The following is a 17,300-nucleotide window of genomic DNA, read 5'->3' as shown; positions in this document are numbered from 1 at the left end:
GTTCTGTCTGTTACTACTTGGAACCACTTAAATCCTACTTTCTGTATTTAATAAAATCACTTTTTGCTAATTAATTCACTCAGAGTATGTATTAATACCTGGGGGAGCAAACAACTGTGCATATCTCTCTATCAGTGTTATAGAGGGCAAACAATTTATGAGTTTACCCTGCATAAGCTTTATGCAGGGTAAAATGGATTTATTTGGGTTTAGACCCCACTGGGAGTTGGGCATCTGGGTGCTAAAGACAAGCACACTTCTGTGAGCTGTTTTCAGGTAAACCTGCAGCTTTGGGGCAGGTAATTCAGACTCTGGGTCTTTGTTGAAGTAGACAAGAGTGTCTGGCTCGGCAAGACAGGGCGCTGAAGTCCTGAGCTGGCAGGGAAAACAGGGATAGAAGTAGTCTTGGCACATCGGTTGGCAGCTCCCGGGGGGTTTCTCTGATCCAACCCGTCACACACACTACTACCTTGGAAAAACAATTCAAAATGAGATCATACAGTTACTGGCAACAAAAGTTAAACAGAAGATTGTGGCAGATCTGAAGTCAGCAAGATATTACTCTGTTATTTTGGACTGCACACCTGACATCAGCCATATGGAACAAATGACTTTAATGGTGTGTTTTGTAACAACAACAGAACCTAGTGAAAATGCCCCTGCAGTGGTGACTGTCAGAGAGCATTTTCTAGAATTTATTGACATTGATACGTTACATGGCATATGTAGCAAAACTCTATTCCAGTTATATCATACATACATTTATAAGCACCCCCCATAAAGCCTTATGGGGTACACTGTCACAGTGTGTGTACAAATCTTGGGTGGTGACTCTTCTTAGATGCTCCTGGAGTACAGCATCAAACTCAGCCATGAGCTCCACAATTTAGTTTTCATTGTTTGGCACTACAGGAGCTGGTATGACAAATGTGCCTCTTAAAAAGCTGGCGCATACGGGAATTGCGATAACTGATATGAGAGGTCAGGGCTACAATAATGGTGCTAACATGAGAGGAAAGAACAGAGGAGTGCAGACACGGATCCGAGAGTTAAACCCTTGAGCTTTTTTTGTCCCATGCAGTTCTCATTCATTGAACTTGGTGGTCAGTGATGCAGCATCAGCTTCTAGTGAGGCTGATGAATTTTTTAATGTAATTCAAAGCACCTATGTATTTTTCTCTGCATCAACTCATCAATGGCAAATTTTGAAGCAACATCTGGGAACATCCTCTGACACTGAAACCACTGAATGCCACACGATGGAAAGTTGAGTGGAGGTGCTAAAGCCTATCAAACACCAAATTGGGACGATAGATGATGCCATAGCTGCCATTATAGAGGATAATGTTATGACAGGAACTGTTTGTAGGGGAACAGTGGCAGAGGGAAATGGAATCACCAGAAACATACATAACTTCAAATTTCTGTGTGGCTTAGTCTTGTGGCATGACATACTGTTTGAAATAAATGTTGTAAGGAAGAGACTCCAAGGTGTTGACCTTGATATATCTGGAGCAATGGAACAACTGGACAAAGCAAAGTCATACCTACAGTCTTGCTGGTCAGATGAGGGATTTCAAAACGTTCTGAAGAGTGCACAGAAGTTTGCAAAGGAACTTCACACTGAAGCTATTTTCCCACCCATTCAAGAATACAAGAGTCACCGAAGACCACATTTTGATTACGAGGCATGGGATAATCCAATAAGAGACCCCAAACAACAATTCAAAGTTGAATTCTTTAACCAGGTGCTAGATTGTGCAATACAGTCAGTTGAAGAACGTTTCATACAGCTCAAGGAACACAGCAGTATATTTGGGATGTTGTACGATATTCCAAAACTCCTCACTATACCTGAAGAAGACCTACACCAGCAATGCAGGGCACTAAAGACAGTGTTGACACATGCTGACATGTGCGATATTGATGCAAGTGATTTAGGTGATGAACTGAAAGCCCTTTCAAGATACATTTCAGCAGGATCAGCTCCAAAGGCTGTTCTGGAATATATGTGCACAAATAAGATGACCACCCTCTTTCCAAATGCTTTTGTTGCTCTGTGCATACTTTTAACACTTCCTGTAACAGTTGCCAGTGGAGAATACAGCTGCTCCAAGCTGAAGTTAATAACAACACATCTACGTGCCACAATGACACAGGAGAGGCTGGTCGGCCTTGCAACCATCTCAATAGAGCATGAGCTGGCCCAGACTGTGGACCTTCAGCAGGAAGCAGTTCAAATCTTTGCAACCAAGAAGGCACAGAAAGCACCACTTTGATTATTCAAACAGATAAAAATGCCAGTTTTTACTAAGCAGACAAGAAAAGTTACATTTGCTGTTCAGGCGTTTGAGAGTTAAGTGTTACTTAAAATTTTTGAACAAGGCATTTTAAGTTGCTAGTTCTCCTTTATTGGGGTAGGTAGCAGAGCAGTACCATGAGAGGAGTAGAACAGAAAGAAGGCAGAATTGAGACCTTTCAAAGTTTTGGCCCAAGCGAGGGGTATGGGGACATCATTTGAGCTCTCCGCCTCAGGTGCCAAAATGTTGTGGTCCGGCCCTGGGCAATAACTTAAAGAACAAAAGAAGTTAGTTTGATTAACCTTTTTTTTTTTTTTTTAAAAGGACAAAACACTTATATAGTGATAAACACTGGCCTAATAATACATTTTGTGTCCATAATTGCTGTAGTTACTACAGAGAGATTATGAGATCAAGACTGAGTTGAGAGCTGAACCATGAGACAACCTCTCTAGGTATATGTGGTCCCCCTATGATCAAATTTAACTATTTAACTGCAGGTGGTATTGTTTACATACAATGTGGCTATAGGCTGTGATAATTGCTCACTCCATAGAATATAAACAGCAGCACTCTAAGATGTACCACATTTTGCAGATCATTGTACATTTCAGCTGAATTGGGCTGCCTATTCTACCAACTCCTTGGTAAAGTTCCATTGATGGGGCAGAGAGACTCCAAAGTCAAATTCTCTGTGGCTGAGGGAAAAAAACACAGTTGGGAAGCCACATGTTCTGTTCTCAGCCTTACTGTCTTCTCTTTATATGTATAAGAGAAAACACAGCAATGGCCAAAATGTTAAATGCCTTTTTTGTTTCAGTTTTCACCAAAAAGGTTAGCGGTGATCAGACAACTAACACTGTGAACATCAGCATAAATGGGGAGGATCTGAGGCTATAAAAAGGGGAATAAGGAAAACCCAGGGAATTATAGACCAGTCAGCTTTGGTACCCTGAAAGATAAAGGCGCAAATGATCAATAATCAATTGCTGCTGAAGAGCCCGAAGTGCCGCCCCTTCCCCTTGGCCGCGCGAAGCACCTGCTTGCTGAACTGGTGCCTGGAGCCAGCCCTGGAAGCAGTAGATATTATATATCTCAAGTTTAGTAAGGCTTTTGATACTGTCTTACATGACCCTCTCATAAGCAAACTTGGGAAATATAGCCTAGATGAAACCACTATAAGGTGGATGCATAACTGGTTGCAAAACTGTACTCAGAAAGTAATTATCAATGGTTCACAGTCAAGCTAGGAGAGCATATTGCATGTGGTCCCTCAGGGATCTGTTCTAGGTCTGGTTCTAGTCAATATCTTCATAAATGATTTGGATAATGGCAGAGAGGGTACATTTATGAAATTTGTGGACAATACCAGGCTGAGAGGGGTTGCAAGAACTTCTGAGAAGGAAGATTAGAGTTCAAAATGATCTTGACAAACTGGAGAAATGTTCTGAAATAAATAAGGTGACATTCAATAAACGCAAGTGCAAAGTACTGTGCTGAGGAAGGAATAATCAATTTCACAAATGCAGAAAGGGAAATGATTGTCTAGGAAAGAGTATTGTAGAAAAGACACTGGGGTTATAGTGCATCACAAACTAAATATAACAATGGGATACAGTTGGAAAAAAAATTAACATCATTCTGGGATGTATTAGCAAGTTGGAAGCAAGATATGAGAAGTAATTCTTATAATATAATAATAAAAATAAACAATAATTGGAGATATACCAATCTCCTAGAACTGGAAGGGACCTTGAAAGGTCATCAAGTCCAGCCCCCTGCCATCACTAGCAGGACCAATTTTTACCCCAGATCCCTAAGTGGCCTCCTCAAGGATTGAACTCACAACCCTGGGTTTAGCAGGCCAATGCTCAAACCACTGAGCTATCCCTACCCCCCTGCTTCTTCTGTTCTCCTCAGCAATGATAAGGCCTCAACTAGAGTGCTGTGTCCAGTTCTGGGAATCACATTTTGGGAAAGATATGGACAAATTAGAGAAAGTCCAAAGAGGAGCAACAAAAAATATAGCTCTAGGTAAAATGACCTACAAGGAAAGATTGATTAAAATGAGTGTGTTTAATCTGGAGAAGAGAAAACTGAGGAGGGCCATGATAACAGTTTTCAAGTAAGTAAAAGTTGTTATAAAGACGAGAGTGATAAATTGTGCTTCTGATCTACAGAGGACAGGACAAGAAGTAATAAGGTTAAATTGCACCAAGGGAGATTTAGAGTAGACATTAGGAAAAACTTACTAACTGTAAGGGTAGTTAGGCACTGGAACGAATTACCTAGGAAGGTTGTGGAATCTCTATCATTAGAGGTTTTTAAGAACCAGTTAGACAGGGACAGTCTAGATAAGACTCAGTCCTGCCTCAGTACAGGGGACTGGATTAGATGATCTACTGAAGTCCTTTCCAGTCCTACATTTCTAAGATTTCTATGTACCCCTCATAGCCCTTATTACTGAGCAAGAGCTCATAATATCCTACCTTAAGATGACAATGAAGTATCATTCCTCCATGTTATAGTTATATTAGGTGAGAGATTTCTGAAAATCATTTCAGGCAAAGCTGGGAATTGAATAAAGTCTCTAATATTCAAATCTTATTCACTCAGCCACATAGATCAGAATTAACTTGCCAGATCAATGGATTTACTTATCTTGGCTATAAGCACTGCTCTAACCATTAGACCATACTCCTCCCCCATAGCCAAGAACAAAACCCAGGAATACTGACCTTCAACATTTGGCTAGTATCAAGCAAATTGTTTTGTAATCCATGGAAAAAACATTTATCAAGTACTTCAAGTAGCTGGTCCGTTTTGTTGATCAAGTGGTAGAGGTCTGTGCTGGGCAGCTAAAGGTCCAGGGTTTGTACTGTGCTAATGATTCTTATTGCTACACATGAAAAAAAAGTTTTTCTACCTTTCTTTTAAAAACTGGTTCACACAATGAGAAATCAACCTAAAACATGTTTTACTGTTAAAAACCATAATGATCTGCTAATTATGGCATGATACACACAAAACCCACAGGTGTTCCCCATTTGGATCATTTGTACATAAGAACGGCCATAGTGGGTCAGACCAAGGTCCTTTCTAGCCCAGTATCCTGTCTTCCATCAGTGGCCAATGCCAGGTGCCCAGGAGGGAATGAACAGAACAGATAATCATCACATGATACATTTCCTGTCTCCCATTCCCAGCTTCTGGCTTGTAAATGTTTGGTTGCTTGTGTTACACATTGGCATGTAAAAAGGTGATGAAACATGATACAGACTGCAGTCCATTGGCATCCTCTGTATGCTGCAACCATAAATGGACTGATCTTTCTGTTGTATTCATATGTTCTGCCTGTAACCTTTAAGGAATCATGCATCAAGCCTTGCAACAGAATCTAAATTATATCATTGCAATTTACCAGTCTTGACAGACTTATATGGTTCCATGTAGAACAGTAGATCAGTTTCAGTTTTATTAAGGATTTATGTGTCCCTGATGGTTTACTGTCTAGCTATTTTAATGACGTGCTTCTTCCTTTTATATCTGGTAGATAATTGTACTTATTCTCTGCTAGACTATTGACTATACCTGATGTGCAAAATTCTTCCTTTGGAGCTCAGTAATGTCCATGTTATCTTCCTTTTCTATGGCATTCATCAGTCTTTTCCTACAAGCTACTAAAAGCTTTCCTATTTTGAATAATAAACTAAAGCCTAATCAATCTGTTGTATTTCTTATTTATTCCATAGTCCAAACTTTAATTTTGTAAAGTGATCTTAAAGTGCCAGCAATAGGGTGGTATGGTGTGAAAAAGGTTTCCTACAGTATTTTTTGATTGTTATTTCCTCAATCTGGGTCAACTTTTCCAGGGCAGGGGGAAAAAAAAACAGCAGAGGGTTAAATACTCTATTTTCCACTTACAAACACTGATGTCTAAGTTTCAGAAGGCAGAATCTTCCTTTAATCAGCTGTTTTATGTTTTCATATCCATGGAGGAATCTTTATTTACTTGTTCTTTTGAAATTCTTTGGAAAAGAAATACTTCACTGGAGACATCAGAAAAGTCTTGGAATAGGTAAGTAGGTATCTGGGTATTTGTCTGTATCTTTACTTGGGCTACTAGGCCATTCATTCTTGTCCCCCCTGTGTGTGTGTACTCTCTAGAGCTTTGCTCAAGTACACTTGTGGGTCCCCTTATTGACAGCTGAGTGAGAAACACCACACCTTCTGCTGGCTGCTGCTGGGTTTTTTTGATCCCCAGGGAAGTCAACTGATGAGTAAGACTAAGCCCCACCTGCCTGTCTTTTCCATTTGTCTCACAGCTACAGCACCCCACTTCCACCCAGTAATGTTAGGACAAGCCTCCCTCCTGAAACTGGACAGCTAGCTGATCTCTTAGCCAGGAAATGCATATCCCCATCATGCTACCACCCTCCTAACCTTACTGCAGCTAGCCTTTTAGGGAGTGAGCCCTCTACCAACTTCCAAGCCAAAAGCCTGTGTTTGATATCTCCTTGCCAGAACTTGTCCTGACTCCCAAGGTAAGTCAGAAGCTGTTTTGCTGTGTGGGAGGGGCTGATTATGGGTGAAAAGAAGCTGGAAAGACTACTTGTTTTGAAGTGGATGGCAGGCAGGGACAGCCAGAATTGTGAGTGAGGGAGAAGTAAGAAGAGAGAGATTTGCTGGGGGGAAAGAGATATATGAGATGTGATGAGAAGGAGTGGGAAGGAGCAAGAAGTTTCTGTACAAGAAATTAGGGTTGAAGACAAGTGGATGAGGGAGAGAAGAGAATGCCTGGGAAAAAACAAAGGCCAAGCCATGCATTGAGGGGATGAGACATGCAGATAGGGAGGAAAATGTGGAGTGAAGGAGTAGAAAGACATAGTAAATTAAGTTAAACAACTGACAAATCACACCTAAATAGTGTGTGGTACATAATGAGATGTGTCAATACACACATCCCTTATACTTGAAGGAGAAATTGGGAATTTAGGAAAAAAATTTACCTGCTCCTAGTGCAATTCATGTCCTTCTCTGGATACTACTAACCATTCAGCCAGCAATGATTTATCCCTGGCTGATACAGGTACTTCTGAAGAACAATTGTGTGTATTTTCAATATACCAGATTTCACCTCTATTTTCAAAAGGTTTTCCTAGGAATCTACATGCTCACGAAGGCTTTAACTCTTCCCCCCTCTTCTCCACAACCCTCCACCACCACACATACACACACACATACTCCCCGAAATCATAAATTATTATTTTGTGGACTGGTCAAAATATTCTAGATTTGCCAGTCTAGTCTGAGTCAGAAACAGAAACGGTTTCGAAAAAGGCATTCAATTTCAATTACACAGTCAAATATAAATGGTCTCAACAGATCTTCATCTTCAGTATAATGCTAGGGTGGTCCCCGGGGAAAAATGTGAAAAGCCTAACAAGGCTACTGCATTCTGAGTACATGTGGCTTAAGAAGTCAGCCCAAGAACTATGTCTGGCTTCCCTGAATGTGGTAATAATTAATAGGAACCTAAGAGAAGTAGATGAGATACTGAGAAGGAGAGTGCACATGCCTGTATACATGAAACAAAATGAAAGGGATCAAAATCCATGAACACTGGGGAGGATTTAATGATAATGTATCATGGTTTAGGAGTAAATAGAAATGGAGTAGGAATAATAGTAGCAGAAACCTTACAAGATAAAGTAATGGACATCCAAAGGAAGAGTGACTGGCTGACAAAAGGCTGGAGTAGTACCTCGCAGAGACCAACTATTTAATGTTATATATGGATATGTGCTGCAAGATGAGGAGAAATTCCAGATACTTCTGGACCAAGTGAAACATGAAGTACTACAATCTGAATGCCTGATTTTCAGAATGGATCTCAATGGACATGACAACTGTCAAGGAAGCAGAGGCTTTGAATCCAGAAATGAAGCTGGTGCGGATATCAGATTTAGGCAGAGCAAGTGGCTTGAATGTTGCCAAGACATATTTTGTACAGAAAGAGGAGCACTTAATTACATACAAGAGTGGTGCCAGTAGGTCCCAGATTCACTACTTCCAGACAAGAAAAATAAATCTAAAAAACACAAGAGACCGTGAAGTGACTCCAGTTGAGCAGATTGTGGAGCAACAGAGATTGCCTATAATGGACTTCTGGATGAAAAGGCTGGACATGGGACACTACATGGGGTGGGCTCTGAGTTACTACAGAGAATCCTTTCCCAGGTATCTGCGTGGTGGGTCTTGCCCACATACTTGGGGTCTAACTGATCACCATATTTGGGGTCAGGAAGGAATTTCCTCCCCAGTCAGATTGGCAGAGACCCTTGAGGGTTTTCACCTTCCTCTGCAGCATGGGGCATGAGTCACTTGCAGGTTTAAACTAATGTAAATAATGAATTCTCTGTAACTTGAAGTTTTTAAACCAGGATTTGAGGATTTAAGTAACTCAACCAGAGGTTAGGGGTCTATTTCAGGTGAGGGTGGGTGAGATTCTGTGGTCTGCAATGTAGGAGGTCAGACTAGATGGTCACAATGAGTCTGTGAGTCTATAAGGCTAATAGGGGACAACAGATGTGTTGCAGAACAATGGATAAAAAGGTAGAGGTTCATGGACATGGAAATTAGTATCAGATTTAAGTATGAGGTTTTACAAAGGGTTGGACAATGACTAAACCAACCATGATGACGCCAGTGAGGCCTGGGGGAAAATATCCAAACACATTACAGAAACAGAAAAAACTGCCTGTGGCCAAAGAGAAGGAGGGAAATGTCATGGCAAAGAGACATAGTGGTGGTTCAGCCATGTGCAGAAGGCAGTAAAGAAGTAAAAGTTTAAGAAATAGCAGAAAGTACGAATGGTGGAAAATTACGAGTAATACAAGCTGCCAAAGAAAAAGATGAAAACAGCTGTTGCAGAAGCACATAGAACCTTATATCCCAGACTATTTAAGAAGGAGGGGGATAGAGGAATATACAGATTAGTCAAGACCAGGCAAAAAAGCATTGATGACTTGGAAGCTATGATTTGTGTCAAAGATAAAATGGAACAGTACAGGTGGAAAATGGCAAAATCATTAGGCGATGGCACTGGTTTTAGGAGAAATTGCTCAATTAAGACAATCCAAGGAAACTATTGAGGAAAGTATGCTCAAGCAATAACCTCACAAGACCTATTATCGTCACCTCCAAATTGGAAAAATCCCTGAGGAGTAGAGAAAGAGCACCTTGGTCTCTATCTTCAATCAGTATGTAATTACCAACTCATCACGTTTATGAGTCACACAATGAGCTGGTCGGAAAGAATGATCAAATTATCACTAAAACTTGAGCACCAAGTAAGTGACAACCAATTTGGGTTTATGCCAAGAAGGTCAACACTGGATACTGTGTGTGCAGCCCAAATATTGCAGGATAAGTACAGGGAAAAACACAAGCAATTGCATTTAGGGTTTCTGAACAGATAGAAGGCATAGGCCAAAGTTCCTGGAGAATTGATATAGCAGTGCCTGCCGTTGCACAATCTTCTGGAGACATATGTTCAGACTATCATTGACACACAGGAGGGTAGCACAATAATGAGAAGCAGCTTCAGCTACAGTAAGCCATTCATTGTGAGGGTAGGTCTGCATCAAGGCCAGTCCTAAATCCATTTCTATTTGTGCTTGTAATGAACACCTTGACACAGGATATTGGGGTGAGGCTCCATGGAGTATGTTTTTTGGCAATGACATATAGTGTGCTGCAAAGATAAAGGCAAAGTGGAAAGAGACTTAGAACAATGGAAGATAGCATTGGAAGAAAATGGTTTACAAATCAGCCAACAAAAGATGGAATGTGTGTAAAGTTTCACTGAGAAGGACAATGAAAAGCCAGTAACACTAGATGATATAGAGTTAATGTCTGTGCAACAATTTAAATACTTTGGTTCAGTAATGAGCCATGACGAAACTGTCAGAAGTTGCAGATGTTAGAAGTTGCATGAAAAGCACTTAACATAAATGGAGGGAGTTGATGGGAATTTTCTGCAACAAGAATATGCCAAATAAACTAAAGAACAAATTATTTAAGATCATGATTAGACCAGCCATGATGTGTGGATTGGAATGCTGTCCAATGAGGAAGAATGAACACCTACTGCACACTGCCAAAATGAGAATGCTCAGATGGACACTGGGTAAGCAAGAGCTAACAGGCTATGCAATGATATGGTATAAGACATGATGCCGATGCCCCGTCCTGGAAATGTTGAGGAAATATTGACTAAGATAGTAGGTCATATAAGATGATGAAACACATAATATGGGGATCAGAGAGTCAAGATGTGGTAGTCGTGAGACTAAGACCATGAGGAAAACCCAGAAAAAGGTGGTTCGGGACTCCAAAGGAGGACACTAAGAAGGTCAATCTCATCTTGGAAGACACATTTGACAGGAACACTTGGAGATGAAGAACAAGAGCTGTCAACCCCAATTACAGCACAAGGCAAAGATGAAGTAGTCATAGATAAATGGTCAAATTGTATTTATTTCTATATTGTCCTCAGGTCTGCTAAGTGCCTTCCAGATATATAATAGCCACCTTACCTGTAATAAGACCCTACAATCTAAATGTAGAGGAAACTGTTCCTTTACCTATAAAGCCCACCCCTGAACTCCCGCAAGGCTCATTCTTCTACTTCATATTGTACTACACCCACATGAAACCATTGCAGGAGTTAGTAAGACAACATGGGCTGAAATACCATCAATATACAGACAACATATTATATATCTCCTCTACATCAAACACAAATAGCACCATCTCCCAGCTTTCTCAATGCCTAACTGCAGCACCTAGATGAACAGCAGGTGGAAGGTTGTAAGAGAGGGAAGCACTTTGAAAAACCTGCTCTCAGTAGTGGTGTATGCCATAGAAAGGGCATCTGCCCTTTGAGTGTTAATAAGTTCAGAGCCGGGGATCTTTTGGACTACTGGATACCCACTTTCCATCTTCAACTGGCCAGAACACTATGCTTATTGGACACAGACATGGGCACAGCAATCCACACATTAATGATCTCCATGTTGACTGCTAAGTTGCAACTCATCATGCCAAGAAAGAAGCCACTCACTCTGAAAATGGCTCAGCAATACAAATCACAACAGCCCACCTGCTCGGCAACACAAGTGCTATTAACAAATCAAACAGTGACACCCATTGGATACATTCCAGTTCAAGGTCTCTGTCCTTTCATTCAAAACACTCAACGGGCCTAGTCTACTATGAGAGAGTATCTTTCCATGTCTGATCTCTCAAAAAGATATGTTTAATTATTCAGATCAGTAGCATTTGAATGGACATTGTAAGGGACCATTCTTCCATCCATAAGTCTCTGTTGTGTTGCCCATGCACACAATATCATTGCATGTTATGACTTAGATGGTTTGTAGCATTTAAGATTCTATTCTCCCTATATAATTTAGCAAATCAATAAAGTCTAATGAGAAAAGCAGATTAAAATTGTAGTATCCCAAAGTTGAGACAGCATTAACCATGTTTGCAGGGCAAATGTAGTTTCCTTAGGCTCCTTTTTCCCTTAGAACCTTATAGAAGCTGTAGAAAAAACGACATGTAAAAGAATAAACAATTAAGTACAATGTGTGATGGAATTTTGTTTCTTTTTTTCCTGGAGTATAAATTAATAGTATAATAGGAACTGAAAAATACATAACTTGAAATCAGGCAGAAAAAGCCAGGTGAAATTCTGGCAATTCTTATAGGCAACTATAATTGTTTGTATATGTTGCTAGCAAGTGATAAACTCAGAAAAATAGATGTTTAAATTTCAACATCTTGGTAAGGGAGTAGATATTATTGTGCCTGTAGCATGCATATACATACACAATTCAAAATATAGTAAAAAATTGGAACCTTAAAGATGCTGTCATAACAGACCTAATCAACCACAATCATACTGTGGTCACCCTTGTCCTGCCTCTTCTTCCACCTTACCCTCATTAGTTTTTACTCATAATTAATCTATATTTTTTCTACATAGGTACTCATGTGGACTTCACCACAATGTATCCCCAGTACTGAAAAACAGAAATAAACTCTTTTTTTCCTCCCCTCCCTGCATGTGGTGGGGGAAAAAAAGCTTGATTACAGTTTTTTTGTTTGTACTTGTTTAAGACTGTGTGCAGGTGAGTGAGTGAAAAAGTTATGGAGTGAAAAAGTCTGTTGATCACCAAAACATCAGGAAAATGATGGGATGGTGGAATGGGCAATGAAATATAATACAAATAGGATATTGACAACTCTGTTCATTTATTGACTAAAGATACCCATCATATCACGCAAGGCCCCCTAAAATATACACGTTAAAATATTTAAAATATAAGGTCAAATTAACATAATATTAGCAGAAATGACATGAAAAAGAATTTCATCCATCAAAGAAAGGCCCAGACTCAACTGCAACTAATTCCTCATAGAAATTCCCCAAGTAAACACATAGATTTTGCAAGTGTCCAGAAGCTTTAAAACAACAACAGCTCTGTTAGACTGAAAATTCCTTGCACGGAATCACATGATATTTCAATCTTGTCATTGTCAGCTGAACTTCCTAGTTTACCGCAGCTGCCTGAAAGCAGTATGAAGACATACGTGTTTTCTAAGATATGCAGAGCTCAAACCATGAAGAGATTTACAAGGTAAAATCAGATTGCCCCTACATTGCCCTCACCTTTCTCCCTTACAGTATCAACACAACACAACTGCTGCTAATATAGGAGAGGCCTTTTCCTTTCCTGTGCAAACAAAGTGCTTTTCACACCTACAGGTTTACCTATGATTTAACTAGGGCAATCTGTGGGAATTTCAACTTCTTCAACACAAAGTTGCCCACTTTACATCTGTGCTCCACCTCTTACAGTGACCATCTGTCCACTTCCAGATCAGTTTCAAAGTCCTGGTTCTTATCTTTAAGTTCCAAATGTTATCAAAGCCTGTCTCTCTCGATCTGTACCCTAAAATGGCACCCTAAAATGAAGAAAGATGGCACTGAAGCTGAAGGTCCTCTGGATGAAATTACGGGGTCTCCAGGCAGAGAATCCTGAGTGGAGGACCCTCTGAATGTGGTATTAAATTTCATCAAAAATCCAGATGAGCCCAAATCTAAAGACTTTAGAAAGTGATGCAAGACCTAACTTTTTGCACAGGTTTTATCCCAGTAATCAATCATGATAATGGCTGATCATATTTCCTTCTGGAAGGTAATCACTATTGGCTGGTTTCAGTCAAGAAATAGCCTGAAATGAGGAAGTTGAATAGAACTTAATTTAATTTAATATCCTTTGTGATAGAAGTAAGGCTTCCTAATTTATGTACAATATACTATTGAGACTGGCACATTAAAAATGCTTAGTTAGACAAGATACCATGCATTTGCAACTACATATTATATTTTATTGTGACCACAAATTGCATATAAACTAATTAGTGCTAGGTGCCTTACCAGTAACTACTGTAGCATTTTACAGTTAGAACTGCAGCATTTCATGCCACTCAGTGAAGTGAAAGGTATTCACAAGGTGATCATTTTGGCAGAGGCATGTCTCAACAAACGAATCACAATGTGACATGCTTTTCACTTCACTGAGTGGTATCCTATATGTCACCTTGCACATTTTTATAAACAAGTCACATTCACGTACAATAGTCTGGGACAATTACACAAGATAAAACATTTCTAACTACTATTAGCAATTTGTATTGGATTATTCTTGGATGGCATTAACTGTCCAAAACTTAAAAAAAAAAAATCTCAGGTGAGTCTGATAGATGTGAACACGATCTTCAATTAGCATAACTGCAAGGACAAACCCCAAGCTAAGATAAAAGTGTTATGTGAACCTGCTGAGGAGTTTTAGGATGGACAGAGGGGCTTTGCTGAGCATTGTTTTGAGTAAAGTATGTGTGTGAAGGGAAAGAGGGAGAACAGAACAGAAACAGAGAATGGGGTTGGAGCAAAAAGGCAAGAAAGCCATGCAGCAGGCAGTGAGCTTGGTGTACGACTCTGGAAAAAAGCTAGAGATTTCGGGGTCTGGTATTGGCTAAAGATGCTTGGAACTGTAAGCTAAGAAACTACTATTTTGTTTCTGGTTCCTCTTCAGTTTGGAGAAGCAGGAACTTGTACATTCCTTGTGAACAAACAAGACTGAATGAATGAAAATACCAGGCTCCATTGCCAATTTATACCCCAACTGGGACATTCTGAGGGCTCTGAACTAAAACTAGCCATTCAAGTGGAAAGGGGGAAAGAATGTGTGTGTATGTTGTTGAAGTATAATGCATTTCCTGCTGTAGAGACTCTACAGGGAATCATAAACTCACATAATGTCCCCAAATGTTAAATTTTAAGTTTAGCTGAAAAGATGTGTAATACCAGAGGTAAACTGAGGCCTGGTCTACAAAAGAAAATTAGGTTGGTTTAATTACATTGGTCAGAGATGTGAAAAATCCACACCCCTGAGCAGTGTTACTAAGTTGAGCTAAGTCCCCATGTAGACAGTGCTGCCGCCTCTCGGGGAGGTGGATAACACCAATGGGAGATCCCCTCCGATTAGCATAGCTAGTGTCTACACTGAAGCACTGCAGCAGCACCACTGTACCATTTTAAATGAAGACAAGCCCTGAGAGTTCTCTATTGACTAAGTCTCTGAGGAGGCTGTCATGCATACTTTATCCAGGAACCTCCAATACAGTACAAGAAACTTCTTGTGCTCATTAAATGTGGTATACCTACACTTGTTTCCAGAGGAACACAACATAACTACCCTTTCTTGCAAATCTACCACTTTGGGAACTTGTCCACATTCCACTGTATACTTTTCCTTGCTAGGTTCTTCCTTATACGGCACATATGCATAGCCATCTCATTATGCATAAAGAAAATCTTACCTGGTGATACAGAAGTGGACCTCTGCATGGCCAGAGTGCATGACAGAGCTAAAAGTTCTAAGAGAGTTAGCACTCAGACTGCACTGGGAAAAGAAAGTGTAGAATATGTGCAAGCACACATTTTTAGGTTCCAGGTTTGCCTGGAAAAGTTTACTGTGAAGGAAGTGACTTTCAAGTGCTGTCCCAGCCTGTCCTGCTCTTGAACAAATAAAGGAGAGATTCTGGGGAAATGAGTGATGTAGTATACTCTCTTTTCAAAGTGCTCTCAGTGGGAACAGAACACTTTCTTCAGTTAATAACCTAACTAACCATCTTTCTGGTGGTGAAATGCTGCATTCTCAGTATTTCTATGCCAGTCCCTATTCTACTTGCAATGTTACACTTACTAGAGTAGGGGAGTTGGAAAGGAACCTATGGCGGAATAAAATATTATTTTACACACACACACACACACACACACACACACACACACTCTCTTTACATATGATAGAATATCTATTTGGGAACACATACACATATATAGTTGGAAGCAAAATAGATATAGAAGTACTTACGTTTGTACTGTGATCACTTCCACTAATGCAGATGACATCTTGCTTTTGAATTGTTAGTACCTCTTTTGTAAGCTTCAGTTGGATGTCATAGGCATTTTCAAACCCTTCATCATATAACAATGCAATACCTGTTTTAGTCTGTGGAAACAAAGTACAAAAATACAAATAAAACAGTTTAAGTACAGGAGCATTTTAGGTTGATAAACAATAAAAGGTCTTTACATTTCAATAGGTTTTGCACAAAAATGCACATTGATTGAAACAAGAAGTGAAAGATCAGCTTGTTTTCTGAGGTTTTAAATTGATTCAAATATTCATTCAAAGACCTATTTACACTTATCTGGCAGTGGAAAGAGGTCTTAAAGTGGGTGTAAGTATAATTCATTCCCACTTTAAGACCTCTTTCCACTGCCAGGAGGAGAAGTGTGTTCAGTGAGGTGTTCTGTTTTGGAAGGATTTTTTGTTTGTTTGCTTGCTTTAAATATACATGCTGCGATGTGTTTTCATTAGAGAAGGCCAGGTTTAAAGAAACGCTCATTGCACTTTGAGTGGACAGTGGTGAGGTTTGTGATGGTCTTTCATTCCTGGGGGAGTTCACTCCAGAGTCTCAGATTGGCCTCAGACTGATCCTCAAGAAAGTTCAGTCTCTGGCACAGACAAGCTTTACCTTTACTGTCCAGAGTTCCATTGTGCAGAGGATTAACATTTTACATCCCAATTTCATATATACACAAACATACACATTATATATTTCAATTTGTAAAGGTCAAACTAGATGTCTATTTCTGAAGTTACATAAGACTTAAATGTTATGTATCGCAGTGAATGGAAGAACACTATCATCAGAATACTAAATGGTAAGCTACACTGAATAATTGAGATATGCTGGTTTAACTAGTAAAAGCTATCAAAATATAGCTGGAGCCAAAATAAAAAGTATTTTTCCAAGTTTTCTCTATACGATTATGTGCAGAATACATTACATAAGATAAAAAGCAATGGGACATAATGCCACCTGAAATGTCTAAATACATTAACAACAGAAAAATTAACGTTTTCACATTTTTGGTCCTCCCATTTGTCTCCAGTGTGAGAGATTTGGTTTAATAATGTTTCCAGAATTAGGACCAAAATATCTAATTGGTAATGTCAATGAATTAGAACATTTTCAGAAGATAATGAGCTTTAGACAAATGATTCTATTTGCATTCTATATAGCAGAGAAAAACCAAAACATCTATTTTCAAAGCAGAAATGAGTGATTGTGTGATTGTATTTGAGTTACAACATTTATCAGTCTAGAAATTATTAATTTGCCTTTTACAGTGGTATCAAAATGCTGTGATTGTTTTTATTCCTACTATACCGAACAGTTGAAGTACACATATTCACACTGTCTGATAGATGCTGGTGCAGTAGAACATCTGTACTATTCACAAGGGAAAACATTTTCATGTCCACCATGAGTCATATTTTCCCTGATTTACAA

General features: G+C 39.5%; 1 protein-coding gene across 4 annotated transcripts in view; it reads right to left on the bottom strand.

Moving 5' to 3' along the window:
• SNTG2 (syntrophin gamma 2) overlaps positions 1-17,300 on the bottom strand; it is a 479,465-nt gene that overhangs the window by 237,013 nt on the left and 225,152 nt on the right. For all 4 annotated transcript variants that reach the window (XM_039528153.1, XM_039528152.1, XM_039528151.1 and 1 more), the window contains exon 2: positions 15,812-15,949. In XM_039528153.1, coding sequence (XP_039384087.1) covers positions 15,812-15,949 — 138 coding nt within the window. The remainder of the gene's footprint in view (positions 1-15,811; positions 15,950-17,300) is intronic.

Source organism: Mauremys reevesii, linkage group 3 (genome assembly GCF_016161935.1).
Source record: "Mauremys reevesii isolate NIE-2019 linkage group 3, ASM1616193v1, whole genome shotgun sequence".
Taxonomy (NCBI): domain Eukaryota; kingdom Metazoa; phylum Chordata; order Testudines; family Geoemydidae; genus Mauremys; species Mauremys reevesii.
This window is presented reverse-complemented; position numbering and strand designations above follow the sequence as displayed.